Below are 16,788 nucleotides of genomic sequence, written 5' to 3'. Positions count from 1 at the left end.
CCAGGCTGAACTCACACTCCACTCCCTGGGCTTCTATGGCCCCACGTCGTGTCTAATCACTGCACAACCCCATTCATATGATGGTCTTAGGTACATATGGCTGCTGTCCTCACTGCACTGTGGGCACCTTGAGGAAAGGGCCCATGACTGCTTCTCTCAGTGCCTTTAGCACCTGTCACAGGGTGTGACCTGGGGTGTCTCATTTCATGTTTGCTTAATGAGTCAATGCTGCACTTTCTGACCAATGAGCATGAATGCTCTGTGGATCCTCTTATCCAAATAATTGAAGACCTTTGACAGCGACCTCTTTCAGGAAGTCGTCTCTGATGCACTGAGCCACAGGGGATGCCTTCCAAGTCTGAATCCCTGGAAGGCCCCAACCATTTATGTTTCTTGTTTTCTAGTTGTCACGTTCGGGTCTTCACCTCCAGATAAGCTTGCCTGTGACCATCTTTTCATGTATTTTTACACAGGGAAGTCTTACCTGAGCAGGGTCAGTCTGCAGCCAGAGTACAGTGGGCCAATGCTGGTGTTCTTGAACAAAGGACCAAGCTGGGGAAGAGGGAGAGGGAGGTCAGCTGGGGGCACAGGGTGGCACGCGGACAAGGCAGGCTGGTGTAGGCATTGATGGGTCCTCACCAGGTGGTTCAGGGCCTTCTCAGTGGAGTTGAACTTTGCCGAACCTGGATGCCTCATATCTGGGGTATAGCGCATGTTGGTGATGGTAAAATTGAGGGTAAAAGGCGCTGGGGCTGGGCCCACATCTGCAGTTGAAGGAAGAAAGAGAGGAGACCCATCCCAGTCTTAGGCCTGCTGTATGTTGGGGAAGGGACTAGTGTTATCTTTCTGTCCCTAGTGTCTCATTTTTGAGGCCTGAGATACCCGTCTGGGACACCCTCCCTCCTCAGCCAGCCAGCGGAGAAGGGACCTCCATGCTACAGGTGTGACTTCAGCTCAAAAGGGAACTCGGCCCTTTCATCCTACAGTATTCAAAGGCTGACAAGTTATGGACATTTGGGTGGGAAGAAGAGGAGCTGAGACCTTTTGTTTTCAGCCTTGGGCCACAAATACTGGAGCAGTCAAAAAATCTAAATCCTAGTAATTGCCACAAAGGAAACAATCATGGAGACAGAACAGAGACGAGCTATGTGTGGGAGATGAGGCACTGCTGCTTCACAGGCGGTGGTCTGAGCAAGAGCCTGCTTAGCTGAGGTAAGGAAACAAAGAGCAGCAGGCATAGCTGAGTTCCAAGGACAGTGAGAGAAAAGCCCTGAAGAAGGAAGGATGTTTGGGACCTGGAGGAACAGAAATGAGGCTGGTGTGGCCAGAGATTGGGGAGCGAGGTTGAGGGGGACGGTCTGTGGCTGGGTGGGCACAAGCCCGTGTCATGCAGGAATTCATCAGTCACTGAACGGGAGATGAAGCTTAATGGGACTCAGAGATTAGATTCCTACCTGTAGAGCTGGGGGTGGGGGTCGGAGATGCTGGGGGTCCTGCAGGGAATGTGGAGGTCACCAGAGCTGAAAGAAAATGTAATATGAATCATTGTTTGAGCCCTGTCATGAAGGAACAAGAGGAGAGAGCTGTTCATGAGAACTTGCTCTAGGCTGACAGCCTGGGGCACGGGAGACTTTTCCCTCCGGGGAGTAGGCTTAGGGAGGAAGGGTCTCGGACACATAAGGACATCCAGACCCGCGTTACTCACTGCTAGTGGTGGGGAACCAGTGCCGATGGTTATAACCTGCAGAAAGAAGCAGAGAGGACGAGTAAGATGATGGGAGGAGGTTAAGAACGGGGTGAGGGGCAGAACTAGAGCCAGAAGCACACAGACCTCCCTGAGTTCTTCCTCTAAGTTTCATCAATAAGTAATAACAGCCACTATTTATGAGTTAACTTCCTGATACACTGATGCTCATGATAATTTCATCCTCACTATTATTAACCAGAATGACAATAATGATCAAATCTAGTGGGGCTTTACTAAGTGCCTGGAATAATATCAACCTCAGCAAATGAATAATAGTGACAACACTTCTACGTGAGTGTTTCCAGCCTTATTCATGTTTTCTTTATCTACTAATTTTGCCCTTAATCTCCGAGTTTCTCCCACTACCCAACCCTCCGAAGACAGATTGATCGGCGACTGTGTAGTTCTGGACTTCTGTAATGTGAGATAATGAGGGAGAGAGATGGAGGGAGAGGGAGAGGGAGAAGGAGAGGGGGGGAGAGAGAGAGAGAGAGAGAGAGAGAGAGAGAGAGAAGTGGGCTTGAGAGAGGAAGGACTTGGGTATCAACCAGAGAGTATGAAGTTGAAAAATTAGAGGAAATAGGAGAAAGAGGGTTCGAATAAGTATGGTTCTGGATCATGGATTAGATCTTCTTTGATGCTCTGTAAGTAATGCAAGTAAACCTTGGACTGATTTTACATTTGATGGTCCAATTGGGTTTCCTGAAATGAAGTTCCTCTCCGAGACTGGACCAAGTGGAGTCCTGTGATTTCCGTGGCTTATTCAGGTTTTATCTCATTTGACCCTCACAATAATCTTAGCTGACTTTTCGTTTTAAAATTCCACTCTGAAAGTGGACAGTGAAGTCTACAGAGGTTTCGTGGCTTGTTCAGGACCACCTAGTAAGCAAAAGGCAGGGCCCAGGCTTAAGTAAAGCAAGATCTGTAATTCATCCAAACCCACAGTGGTAACTACTGCTTTTAAGTAATTGCCAAGCTCCAAAAACTACTGACATGCAATACAGGTTTTAATCCAGGTAAAAAGAAAATGTCCACGGTAATATAATGGGGACACAATTAATCAAGCTTTAGTTTAAATGGTTATAGTAGAGGCCCATTGGTGTATCTTCCCATCTTGAGATTTGAGGCTTGTTCTTCTTGGATTAGTCTTCAGTATAGCCTAGTAGTCAGGGGGCCCTGGATTTTAGAGTCAATTTAGGGTTTGATTCCAGAATTAATTATCTGATTTGGGGAAAATGGATTTCCCTCCCCAAGCCTTGTTTTCTCTTCTGTAAGATATACATAATATTAAAAAAAAAAAGATATACATAATACCTCAGAGAGTGTATTAGTGTAGGTAGGATTAGTGTAACGTCACAGGAATCCCTCAGTAAATAATTGCCTTTAGTGTAAATGTTATTGTGGGTGTTGTTGCTAAGAGCATTGTTGCAAAGGGATTTATTGCTAAGACATTACTAACAGATTTGTTTGTTTCTCAGGTGGGGTGTAGCTCCAGCTGGCCCTTGGAGAATGGCTAAAGGGCCACAAGCTGCCAGAAGGACGGGAAAGAAGCATTCATCACTGCACTGGGAACCCATCACCTCTTGGGGAAGAGTTGATTCCAACGGCGGGCATGGGCTTGCTTTACCCTCTTCCTTTCCTGGTGTCTGCATGCTCCCTTCGGGCTTCTGCGAATGGTCATTGGAATGAAGACTGAAGGGAACCTTTATGCCCAGACCTTGAATGGTGCTCTTTAGAGATTATGAAGGGAGAGAACTGAGACCCCATGGAAATTCTAGGTTGGCCCAGAACTATGAACATGAGTGCAGAGAAATTGATCTGGGGAACAGGAGATCCCAAGTCCATTAGAGCCACTCACCATTGATGGAGAGACTGTTTCTGTCCAGGGAGTAGGGGCCCAGCTGAGTGACACCATGGGTCTGCTCGCTCAGCTCCCAGTACAGCTGCTCTCTGTCCAGCCTGAAGCCTGTGGGACCTGTGTGGTGGGTGCAGATTGCATCCACCCTGGTCCTTCTTCCCTCCTTCTCAGCCCTGAGGAAGGAGGGACATGGAAATTGGGACATAGAAGAGCTGAGTTCTCTTGACCACTCCTTCCTTCAGTTGTGTCCCTTAGTTTTTATGTCAGCATGCTTCCCTGGGTTTCACCTGTTTGCTCAAACACTGCTTTCTGTCTCGTGTGGGGATCTAGATCCCCACCTCCTTAGATGCCATGTTCCACACGTTACTATAGCTGTTCCTTAGGTAATGTTCTTCTTGTCCTCATTGTCTTTTTATTAATTGGTTGAAGCTCATTGTTTCAATTACCAGCCCCCAAGACACTCCCTGTCCATTCACGATGGTAAATATAGATCGTGTCACTCCAGTAATAGCTTAGTTCTACTTGAGCCACAAGGTTGGGGATGTGGGGCTCCCAGGGAGGAGAATGCTGAGGATCCTGGAGACAGGCAGCATGTGGGAAGGAAAAGCAAGAGGATTGGAGACCTTAAGAAAGGTGAGTCAATCACCCCCTTGGCTGATTGTGACACTGGGCAACAACCACCACAGAGCCTGAAAGGGGAATTTTATTTCAAGATGGCAAATCCTGAGGCTAAGGTCAACAGTTCAGGAATACATTTTGGATAGGCAACCAAATTTGGAGGAAAACAGAGAAAAATGAGTTAAGAAGCAATCAGGGCAATTGGTTCAAAAATAACTTTGTCCTGAATTTAAGCCGAGCTTACAGTGATTCACTCAAAGCAGGAGCTTTACAGGTAGGAAGAAAGACGCCTTCCTACCTTGCGTGAATTCTGTTTGTTATGATCCATGCTATTCAAAGCATTTCCATTTTATACCCATAAAGCGTCATGCAGCGGTTCTCAAAGTGTGGCCCAGGGACCACTGGTGTTCCCAAAACTATTACAGGGAGTCCACCAGGTAAAGAATATTTTCCTAATAATCCTAACACATTATTTTCATGTTCATTCTCTCAGGAGTATACAGTAACATTTTTTCCATAGACCATGAGGTCACATAATGTGAAAAATTGAATGTAGAAGCAGATATCCTAGTATCTTCTACTAAGCCAAACATTAAAAGGATTTTCAAAAATGTAAACAATGGCCATTTTTTTTGCATATGTTAACTCAGTTTAATTATAAAACAAAAATTTTCCTCCAATAGACAATAGTTCACAGAAACTGCAAAGCTTACTCACAATTTTTAAAAATACTAGTCGTGCTTAGTATTCAAAGAAGATATTGTAGAATAACTGTAAAAACTTTTACCAGGGACACCAGCTTCTGACTTTAAAATTACAAATACTAGTCTATTCAATAAATGGTGCTAGGAAAACTGGACAGACACATGCAAAAATATGAAGCTGGACTACTTCCTTACACCATATATGAGGATAAATTAAAAATAGATTAAAGACTTAAATGTAAGATCTGAAACCATAAAACTCCTAGAAGAAAATACAGGAAGTAAATTTGCAGATATTGCCCTTAGTAATATTTTTACTGATATATCCCCTCAGGAGATGGAAGTAAGAGAAAAAATAAACATGTGGGATTCCAGCAAACTAAAAAGTTTTTTCACAACAAAGGAAACCATCAATAAAACAAAAAGACATCCTACTGAATGGGAGAAGATATTTGTTAACCATACCTCTGATAAGGGGTTAATATCCAAAATTGATAAAACAAACAAACAAAAAAACTCATTTAACTCAATAAAACAAACAATCCAACTAAAAAATGGGCAGAGGACATTTTTCTAAAGAGGACATACAGATGGCCAGCAGACATATGAAAAAATTCTCAGCCTCACTAATCTTTAGAGAAATACAAATAAAAACCACAATGAGATACCACCTGACTCCGGTCAGAATGGCTAGCATCAATAAATCAACGAACAACAAGTGCTGGCGAGGATGTGGAGAAAAGGGAACCCTTGTGCACTGTTGGTGGGATTGTAGGTTGGTGCAGCCTCTATGGAAATCAGTATGGAGGTGTCTCAAAAAACTGGAAATGGAACTAACTTATGACCCAGCAATTCTACTCTTAGGTATCCAGAGAAATCCAAAATGCTAATTCAAAAAAATATATGCAACCCTATGTTTATTGCAGTGCTATTCACAATAGCCAAGACATGGAAACTACCGAAATGCCCATTGGTAGAAGACTGGATTAAGAAACTGTGGTACATTTACACAATGGAATATTATCCATAAAAAAGAATGAAATCTTACCATTTGCAACGATATGTATGGACCTAGAGAATATTATGCTAAGTGAAATAAGTCAAACGGAGAAAGACAAATACTATATGATCTCACTTATACGTGGAATCTAAAGAACAGAATAAATGAGCAAGCTAAATAGAAATAGTCTCAGAGATATAGAGAAAAAAACTGAGGGTTGCTAGATGGGCTAGGGGTGGGGATGAGGGAGAAGCGAAGGGGGTTAGAAAGCACAAATTGGTAGCCACAGTATTGTCATGGGGATATGAAAGACAGTTTGGAGAATATAATCAATAATGTTGTAAAGATTTTGTAGGGTGTCAGATAGGCACTTGTCTTATTAGAGAGAGCACTTCATGGACAGTGTAGGTGCCTGACCACTGTACTGTACACCTGATGCTGAAGCTGAATAATACTGAATGTCAACTATAATTTAATATAGTCACAGGATGCGGAGTACAGCATAGGGAATAGAGTCAATGGAATTGTAACAGCTATATACACTGTCAGAGGGCTAGATGGGGAGAGGGGGTATCACTTTGTGATGGGTGTAAATGTCTAACTATTACATTGTTTTGTACACCTGAAACTAATTTAAAAAAGAAAAAAATTACAAATACTGAAACATTTTGGTATCAGACACATAGTTTTGACATCATTCATCTGTTCATTTGATGAGTTTCTGAAAGTTCGGGAAATGGTTTCTTTATCGTAATTGGATAAAGTACTTACTCTAAACTAAACATTTTCAAATGTAGGAGACAAACTAGGAAGCTATGCATACAAAAAAGCCCTCTAGGATAAGCTCTCCACACGTGGACTGCAGTGGCCATCTTCTCATTGTGCTTTTTTGGTGGGGGGGTGGAGGGGATGGAAATATGGCTATTGTTTATAAAAATACGTCATTTATGTTAAGATGTAGTAGGTTTATTGTTTTCATCAGTTTCAGGTGTACAAAGCAACATAGGTTTATTATTTTTAATGAATGAATGAATAACTATAAAATTTCTGTTTTCATTTCTAGTATAGTAAATATGAGCAGATTGAACCCCAAGTCCAAAGGCTCTTTGGAGTTCCGAGTACTTTTTAAGAATGAAAAAGGTGGTTGAACCCAGCGAGCCTGAGTACTGCTGGTACCATGGATAAAAGGAGGGACTTGAGAACCAGAACGCTAGGTCCAAATCCTAGCTTCTCTCAAGCAACCTACTTGCCTACGAGCCTCAGTGTTCTCACGGGAAAGGTGGGCTAGTAATTGTGTTGTGAGGATGAAATGAATGAAACCATGTAAGTCACTTAGACTATTAGATGGCATGTACTACAAGCAATACTAGTAGTAGTAGTAGTAGTATTGATTACCCCATATTATGGAGAGATGAGGGCAAGTGTGCTGGGTTCAGCTCATTGGGGGACACTTTTGATTTATGATACTCTGGGAATCTCCTCATGGAGCGATGTGGGTAGAGGACCCACGTCTCTGGCAGGATGCCTTGAGCCGGCTGGATGAAGGAACCCACAGAGAGGCTGTAGAGTCATCAAGTGTAAAGAAAGGGTCCTGAGCCCACTGACCTCAGGGGACACCAAGTAGATATAGGCAGAGAAGAGAAGACAGGCCAGTTCTGCAGAGTTCAGGTCCATTTGAGCGTTTTAAACTCGCAGTATATCCTGCTGGAACTCAACATTTGGTTTGTTTTTCCCTTGGGTTCAGTAAGATTTCCTTTGGGGAAGTCCCTTCCACTTCTCAGGGAATAAACTGCAGAGTTGCAGTGTCCAGAGTTTGTCTGCAATAGGGTAGCTATGAGCTGGTACAGGGACAGTGTCGGGGCTTCTGGGAACATAGTTGGTAAAGATGCTACACCAGCCGGTACTACATAGAAGGTCCCATTCATTGAGCACTCACGATGGGGCAGGCATTGAGATGAAAGATTAACAACTCCAGGAGTACGGCAGTCATTATCATAATTTTACAGATAGCATGATTGAAGAACAGAAAGGTTATGTGACTTGCTCAAAGTCACACAGCTAGCAAATGGAAGAGCAGAGCTTCAAACGCAGGCACTATGTTATAGTGCCTCTTGGCAAAGGCCCAGACAGCTGTGGTTGACCAGGATGTGGGGGCCAAGAAAGGAGAGAAGTAGGGTTCCTGTAAGCGCTTTAGAGGAGGTCTCACCTGAGCAACACCAGTCTGCATCCAGCATAGAGGGAACCGACACTGCTGTTCTTGAACAGGGGCCCCAGCTGGGAAGGAATGAGACGGAGATGAGCAGGAGGGGCCACAACAGCAGGGTGTGGCGGGGTGGGGTGACGTGGGAATTGGTGGGGGGCTCTCACCAGCTGCTGCAGCTGTCTCTCCGTGGCATTGAATATCTCAGAGCCCAGGTTTCCCATGTCCTCTGTGTAGGGCAGGTTGGTGATGGTGAAGTTGACAACAAAAGGCATCAAGAAAGGAACTGCAGCTGCAGGAAGGGGGAGTAAACTGAGGTCAGTCCTGAGTCAGGCCTCAGGCTGAGGATGGGAGGTTGGGCTCTGAGCTACACCTTAACCCCAGGGCCGAGCTGGGGCCTGGCCTGGGCTGTCCTCCTTGAGACACCTCATGTAGCAGACACTGTCCAAGATCCTGTCACACAGGGTGACCAACCATCCCAGTTTTCCCAGGACCCATGTGGGTTCCTGGGATGTAGTCTTTCAATTTTAGAAGTGAAAGTGTCCTGGGCCAACTGACATGAGTGGGTCGCCCTTTTCTACTCCCTCTTCCCCTTGGCTCTTACCATTTCAGCACATACCAGCACCTACAGCTCTCTGTCTGGGGGAAATTAACAGGCCCAGGGAGCATCCCTCTAGCAATGATGGGTGAGAGTCGGTGGGTAAATACCCCAGCTTCCCCACCCTCTATGGGATGATTCTAAGATGCACGGCATACACATGCTCCCCTCCAGCCTCCAGAAGTGTGAGACAACGAGTTTCTAAGGTTGAAAGCTCCCACTTTGTGGTATTTTATGGCAGCTCTGGCAAACTAATACACCAGATGACCCAACAATTCCTTTCCTAGTACAGGAAGTCCTCACTTAACATCATCAATAGGTTCTGTGACTTTCGGTGAAATGACATATAAAGAAAACAATTTTACCATAAACTAACTGACATAAACAAGAGTTAAATTTCTATGGCATCTTATCAATGTTCCAATGCAACGACACTGAACAAATCGATATTGTTTGAGGACCTGCTGTATAGACCCCAAAAGAATTGGAAATGGACTCAAATGGATACTTGTACACCCATGTCCATAGAGGCAGATTCAGAATAAGTCAAAAGGTGGACATACCCGAGTGCCCATCAACAGAAGAATGGACAGATAAAATGTGGTCTCTCGGCACCACGGTATATTATTGTTCCATAAACAGCAATAATGTTCTGATGCGTGCTGCAACATGGAGGAACCCTGAAAACATTATGCTAACACAGCTAAGCCAGACACAAAATGACCCATATATTGTACAATTCCTCTTACATGAGGTATATATAATAGGCAAATTCATGGGGACAGTAAGTACCGGTAGATTAGAGGTTACCAGGGATGGGGGGACTAGGGAAAGGGGAGTTATTGCCTCATGGGTACACAGATCCTGTATGGTATGATAAAATAAAGTTTTAGAAATAGATAGTGGCAAAGGTGTGAAAATAATTAATCCCTCTGAATTGTACATTTAAAATGGTTAAAATATGTAAGATGTATAGATAGATAGACAGACAGACAGACAGACAGATACATAGACAGACAGATAATAGAATAAAAATGTTATTCTTACTTGTTCCTGAAGTCGCACTCACAGAGGCTAACGTGGCTACCTCAGGGGTGGTCACAGGGACAAAGGAACTTGCAGACAGTGTACTGACAGTGGCTGTGGTCTCTTCCCTGGTGGGGCCTACACCTGTGGCCGCCAATGGAGTGGTCTCAAGAGTTGTAGTTTTCAGGACAGTGGTTGGACTTGATCCATCACCATGACTGGTTTTCAGTGCAGTCAAGGTCACAGTGCCCCCTGTCATAGTCTGGGAAAATTCGGGAAGTCCAATAGATGTTGCAGGTGGTGACATTTTAGTGCTCCAGAAAGTTACAGGATGAGGCTCACCAGTGGTTGCAGGGGTACTGGTAGGCCCGAGAACACCAGGGAAAACAGTCACAGTTGGAATACCTGTAGTGGTAGCTGATGCAGGGCTTAGGGCCAGTACATCTGTGGGCTGTGAGAAACCAGGGAAAGGAGTTGAAGTTGAAATCATTGTGACGATATCTGTCCCACGATGGATGGAGACCGAGGCAGTTTCCACAGGAACACCTGGTGAGACAGTCGGACCCAGATCAACTCCGCTGGTCTCATTCACAACTGCCGGGAACGGAGAGGCTGCTGTATTTGGCAGACCAAGGGAAACAGTCTGAGTTGAAAGAGCTGTACTAAACTCCAACTCAAGTAGGAGGGATACTGAGGCTGTGATATCTGATAAATGAGGAAAAACAGTTGAAGCAGGAAAATTGAAGCTTGTCTCTCCACTGACAGAAAGGGTCCGAGTTGGAATACCCACACCGGCATCTGATTCAGAGCTACTGACCTGGGAGGTCACCTTATCTGGTACACCAGCAGAGACAATCAGAGTTGAAACGACAGACCTGGCTTCTGCCCCAGGACTAGTGGCTGTTGAGGGTGTGCTGTCTGCTTCACTATGGAAAGCATGTGGTGTTGTTCTGGAAACAGGTCTTTCAGTTCCTTCAGAATGTACCCATGAGACTGTAGTATCTGTGTCAGCAGATGACACAGTTAATGTCGGTACAATGGAAATACCTTCTGTTCCAGGAAGGGTGATCCATGAGGCTGTGGTATCCGGTGAGTGTGGGGAGGCAGTCAGAGTTGGAAAAGCCTCTGCTCCAGAGCTGGTGACCAGGACAGTCACCACACCTGATACACCAGGGAATACACTTGTATTTGGAATGTCTGAACTGGCTTCTCTCCCAGGACTGGTGGCTGCTGAGGGTGTGCTGTCTGATTCACTATGGAAAGCATTAGGCATTGTTCCAAAAACAGGTGTGCCAGTTCCTTCAGAATGTGTCCATGAGGTTGTTGTATCTGTGTCACTAGGGGAGAGAGTTAATGTTGAAACATTGGAGCTGCCTTCTAACCCCGGTTGGGTGATCCATGATGCTGTGGTCTCTGGTGCGTGTGGGGAAACAGTCGGAGTTGGCAAAGTTGTACTTGCCTCTGCTCCAGAGCTGGTGACCAGGGAGGTCACCGTGCTGGATACACCAGGGGTTACACTTGCATTTGGAATGTCTGAACTGGCTTCTGTCGCAGGACTGGTGGCTGTTGAGGGTGTGCTGTCTGATTCACTCTGGGAAGTATTTAGCGTTGTTCCGGAAACAGGTGTGCTGGTGCCTTCATAATGGACCCATGAGGCTGTTGTATCAGTGTCACCAGTGGACACAGTTAACGTAGGAACAATGGAGCTGGCTTCTGTCGATGGATGGGTGATCCCTGAGGCTGTTGACTCTCGTTCGTTTGGGGAATCAGTCGGAGTTGGAAAAGCTGTACTGGCCTCTGCTCCAGAGCTGGTGCCCAAGGAGGTCACCACGCCTGATACACCAGGGGATACGCTTGTATTTGGAATGTCTGAACTGGCTTCTACCCCAGAACTGGTGGCTGCTGAAGGTGGGCTGTCTCCCTCACTAATAGAAGCATTTGGCGTTGTTCCAACAACAGGTGTGCCAGTCTGTGCAGAATGGCCCCATGGGGCTGTTGTATCTGTGTCTCCAGGGGAGATAGTTAAGGCCGGAAAAATGGAGCTGGCTTCTGACCCAGGATGGGTGATTCCTGATGCGGTGGTCTTTGGTTCGTGTGGGGAATCAGTCGGAGTTGGAAAAGTTGTACTTTCCTCTGCTCCAGAGCTGGTGACCAGGGAGGTCACTGTGCCGGATACACTAGGGGTTACACTTGTATGTGGGATGTCTGAAGTGCCCTCTGCCCCAGGATGGGCGGAAGGTGTGCTGCCTGATTCACTATGGGTAGCATTTGGTGTTGTTATGGAAACAGGTGTGACAGTCCCTCCAGAATAGACCCATGAGGCTGTTGTATCTGTGTCACCAGGGGAGAGAGTTAATTTTGGAACCTGGGAGCTTGCTTCTGACTCAGGTTGGGTGATCCATGAGGCTGTGGTCTCTGGTGCACGAGGGGAATCTGTCGGAGTTGGGAAAGTTTTACTTGCTTCTTCTGCAGTGCTTGTGAGCAGGGAGGTCACCACCCCTGATACACCAGGAGACAGACTTGTATTTGGATTGTCTGAACTGGCTTCTGGCTCAGGACTGGTGGCCGTTGAGAGTATGCTGTCTGATTTACTATGGGAAGCATTTGGAGTTGTTCTGGAAACACTTGTGCCGGTCCCTGCAGAATGGACCGATGAGGCTGTTGTATCTGTGTCACCAGGGGAGATAGGTAAGGCCGGAACAGTGGAGCTGGCTTTTGTCCCAGGATGGGTGACCAATGATGGTGTGGTCTCTGATAACTGTGGGGAATCAGTCGGACTTTGAAAAGTAGTATTTGACTCTGCCTCAGAGCTAGTTACCAGGGAGGTCATCACCCCTGATATCCTAGGAGATACAGTTGTATTTGGAATTTCTGAACTAACTTCTGCCCCAGGACTGGTAGCTGTTGAGAGTGTGCTGTCTGATTCACTGCGGAAAGCATTTGGAGTTGTTCTGGATACAAATGTGCCGGTCCCTGCAGAATGGACCGATGAGGCTGTTGTATCTGTGTCAGCAGGAGAGACAGTTAACGTCTGAACCATGGAGCTGTCTTCTGACCCAGGATGGGTGATCCCTGAGGCTGTTGACTCTGGTGAGTGTGGGGAGTCAGTCGGAGTTGGAAAAGTTGTACTTGCCTCTCCTCCAGAGCTGGTGACGAGGGTGGTCATCACGCCTGATGCACCAGGGGTTACACTTGCATTTGGAATGTCTGAACTGGCTTCTGTCGCAGGACTGGTGGCTGTTGAGGGTGTGCTGTCTGATTCACTCTGGGAAGTATTTAGCGTTGTTCCGGAAACAGGTGTGCTGGTGCCTTCATAATGGACCCATGAGGCTGTTGTATCAGTGTCACCAGTGGACACAGTTAACGTAGGAACAATGGAGCTGGCTTCTGTCGATGGATGGGTGATCCCTGAGGCTGTTGACTCTCGTTCGTTTGGGGAATCAGTCGGAGTTGGAAAAGCTGTACTTGCCTCTGCTCCAGAGCTGGTGACCAAGGAGGTCACCACGCCTGATACACCAGGGGATACGCTTGTATTTGGAATGTCTGAACCGGCTTCTGTCCCAGGACTGGTGGCTGTTGAGGGTGTGTTGTCTGCTTCACTATGGAAAGCATGTGGACTTGTTCTGGAAACAGGTGTTTCGGTTCCTTCAGAATGGACCCATGAGACTGTAGTATCTGTGTCACCAGGTAAGACAGTTAACGTCGGTACAATGGAAATACCTTCTGTCCCAGGATGGGTGACCCATGAGGCTGGGGTCTCTGGTGAGAGTGGGGAATCAGTCAGAGTTGGCAAAGTTGTACTTGCCTCTGCTCCAGAGCTGGTGACCAGGGAGGTCACCGTGCTGGATACACCAGGGGTTACACTTGCATTTGGAATGTCTGAACTGGCTTCTGTCGCAGGACTGGTGGCTGTTGAGGGCGTGCTGTGTGATTCACTCTGGGAAGTATTTAGCGTTGTTCCGGAAACAGGTGTGCTGGTGCCTTCATAATGGACCCATGAGGCTGTTGTATCAGTGTCACCAGTGGACACAGTTAACGTAGGAACAATGGAGCTGGCTTCTGTCGATGGATGGGTGATCCCTGAGGCTGTTGACTCTCGTTCGTTTGGGGAATCAGTCGGAGTTGGAAAAGCTGTACTTGCCTCTGCTCCAGAGCTGGTGACCAAGGAGGTCACCACGCCTGATACACCAGGGGATACGCTTGTATTTGGAATGTCTGAACTGGCTTCTACCCCAGAACTGGTGGCTGCTGAAGGTGGGCTGTCTCCCTCACTAATAGAAGCATTTGGCGTTGTTCCAACAACAGGTGTGCCAGTCTGTGCAGAATGGCCCCATGGGGCTGTTGTATCTGTGTCTCCAGGGGAGATAGTTAAGGCCGGAAAAATGGAGCTGGCTTCTGACCCAGGATGGGTGATTCCTGATGCGGTGGTCTTTGGTTCGTGTGGGGAATCAGTCGGAGTTGGAAAAGTTGTACTTTCCTCTGCTCCAGAGCTGGTGACCAGGGAGGTCACTGTGCCGGATACACTAGGGGTTACACTTGTATGTGGGATGTCTGAAGTGCCCTCTGCCCCAGGATGGGCGGAAGGTGTGCTGCCTGATTCACTATGGGTAGCATTTGGCGTTGTTATGGAAACAGGTGTGACAGTCCCTCCAGAATAGACCCATGAGGCTGTTGTATCTGTGTCACCAGGGGAGAGAGTTAATTTTGGAACCTGGGAGCTTGCTTCTGACTCAGGTTGGGTGATCCATGAGGCTGTGGTCTCTGGTGCACGAGGGGAATCTGTCGGAGTTGGGAAAGTTTTACTTGCTTCTTCTGCAGTGCTTGTGAGCAGGGAGGTCACCACCCCTGATACACCAGGAGACAGACTTGTATTTGGATTGTCTGAGCTGGCTTCTGGCTCAGGACTGGTGGCCGTTGAGGGTATGCTGTCTGATTTACTATGGGAAGCATTTGGAGTTGTTCTGGAAACACTTGTGCCGGTCCCTGCAGAATGGACCGATGAGGCTGTTGTATCTGTGTCACCAGGGGAGACAGGTAAGGCCGGAACAGTGGAGCTGGCTTTTGTCCCAGGATGGGTGACCAATGATGGTGTGGTCTCTGATAACTGTGGGGAATCAGTCGGACTTTGAAAAGTAGTATTTGACTCTGCCTCAGAGCTAGTTACCAGGGAGGTCATCACCCCTGATATCCTAGGAGATACAGTTGTATTTGGAATTTCTGAACTAACTTCTGCCCCAGGACTGGTAGCTGTTGAGAGTGTGCTGTCTGATTCACTGCGGAAAGCATTTGGAGTTGTTCTGGATACAAATGTGCCGGTCCCTGCAGAATGGACCGATGAGGCTGTTGTATCTGTGTCAGCAGGAGAGACAGTTAACGTCTGAACCATGGAGCTGTCTTCTGACCCAGGATGGGTGATCCCTGAGGCTGTTGACTCTGGTGAGTGTGGGGAGTCAGTCGGAGTTGGAAAAGTTGTACTTGCCTCTGCTCCAGAGCTGGTGACCAGGGAGGTCACCGTGCTGGATACACCAGGGGTTACACTTGCATTTGGAATGTCTGAACTGGCTTCTGTCGCAGGACTGGTGGCTGTTGAGGGCGTGCTGTCTGATTCACTCTGGGAAGTATTTAGCGTTGTTCCGGAAACAGGTGTGCTGGTGCCTTCATAATGGACCCATGAGGCTGTTGTATCAGTGTCACCAGTGGACACAGTTAACGTAGGAACAATGGAGCTGGCTTCTGTCGATGGATGGGTGATCCCTGAGGCTGTTGACTCTCGTTCGTTTGGGGAATCAGTCGGAGTTGGAAAAGCTGTACTGGCCTCTGCTCCAGAGCTGGTGACCAAGGAGGTCACCACCTGATACACCAGGGGATACGCTTGTATTTGGAATGTCTGAACCGGCTTCTGTCCCAGGACTGGTGGCTGTTGAGGGTGTGTTGTCTGCTTCACTATGGAAAGCATGTGGACTTGTTCTGGAAACAGGTGTTTCGGTTCCTTCAGAATGGACCCATGAGACTGTAGTATCTGTGTCACCAGGTAAGACAGTTAACGTCGGTACAATGGAAATACCTTCTGTCCCAGGATGGGTGACCCATGAGGCTGGGGTCTCTGGTGAGAGTGGGGAATCAGTCAGAGTTGGCAAAGTTGTACTTGCCTCTGCTCCAGAGCTGGTGACCAGGGAGGTCACCGTGCTGGATACACCAGGGGTTACACTTGCATTTGGAATGTCTGAACTGGCTTCTGTCGCAGGACTGGTGGCTGTTGAGGGTGTGCTGTCTGATTCACTCTGGGAAGTATTTAGCGTTGTTCCGGAAACAGGTGTGCTGGTGCCTTCATAATGGACCCATGAGGCTGTTGTATCAGTGTCACCAGTGGACACAGTTAACGTAGGAACAATGGAGCTGGCTTCTGTCGATGGATGGGTGATCCCTGAGGCTGTTGACTCTCGTTCGTTTGGGGAATCAGTCGGAGTTGGAAAAGCTGTACTGGCCTCTGCTCCAGAGCTGGTGCCCAAGGAGGTCACCACGCCTGATACACCAGGGGATACGCTTGTATTTGGAATGTCTGAACTGGCTTCTACCCCAGAACTGGTGGCTGCTGAAGGTGGGCTGTCTCCCTCACTAATAGAAGCATTTGGCGTTGTTCCAACAACAGGTGTGCCAGTCTGTGCAGAATGGCCCCATGGGGCTGTTGTATCTGTGTCTCCAGGGGAGATAGTTAAGGCCGGAAAAATGGAGCTGGCTTCTGACCCAGGATGGGTGATTCCTGATGCGGTGGTCTTTGGTTCGTGTGGGGAATCAGTCGGAGTTGGAAAAGTTGTACTTTCCTCTGCTCCAGAGCTGGTGACCAGGGAGGTCACTGTGCCGGATACACTAGGGGTTACACTTGTATGTGGGATGTCTGAAGTGCCCTCTGCCCCAGGATGGGCGGAAGGTGTGCTGCCTGATTCACTATGGGTAGCATTAGGCGTTGTTATGGAAACAGGTGTGACAGTCCCTCCAGAATAGACCCATGAGGCTGTTGTAGCTGTGTCACCAGGGGA

General features: G+C 47.3%; 1 protein-coding gene across 1 annotated transcript in view; it reads right to left on the bottom strand.

Annotated features, from left to right (window-relative positions):
• The window catches only part of LOC109461385 (uncharacterized), a 60,495-nt gene extending 44,655 nt beyond the window's left edge, over nucleotides 1–15,840 (bottom strand). Inside the window, exons 1-8 of the mRNA XM_074337753.1 lie at nucleotides 9,773–15,840; nucleotides 8,295–8,419; nucleotides 8,134–8,201; nucleotides 3,606–3,778; nucleotides 1,706–1,741; nucleotides 1,455–1,520; nucleotides 640–764; nucleotides 485–552 (exon numbers count right to left, since the gene is read on the bottom strand). Coding sequence (XP_074193854.1) covers nucleotides 485–552; nucleotides 640–764; nucleotides 1,455–1,520; nucleotides 1,706–1,741; nucleotides 3,606–3,778; nucleotides 8,134–8,201; nucleotides 8,295–8,419; nucleotides 9,773–15,707 — 6,596 coding nt within the window. The 5' untranslated portion in view covers nucleotides 15,708–15,840. The remainder of the gene's footprint in view (nucleotides 1–484; nucleotides 553–639; nucleotides 765–1,454; nucleotides 1,521–1,705; nucleotides 1,742–3,605; nucleotides 3,779–8,133; nucleotides 8,202–8,294; nucleotides 8,420–9,772) is intronic.
• Nucleotides 15,841–16,788: the final 948 nt, after the last annotated feature.

This window comes from Rhinolophus sinicus, linkage group LG07 (genome assembly GCF_036562045.2).
Source record: "Rhinolophus sinicus isolate RSC01 linkage group LG07, ASM3656204v1, whole genome shotgun sequence".
In the NCBI taxonomy this organism is placed as follows: domain Eukaryota; kingdom Metazoa; phylum Chordata; class Mammalia; order Chiroptera; family Rhinolophidae; genus Rhinolophus; species Rhinolophus sinicus.
Note: the sequence above shows the minus strand (reverse complement) of the source record. Positions and strands in the feature narration are given on the sequence as shown.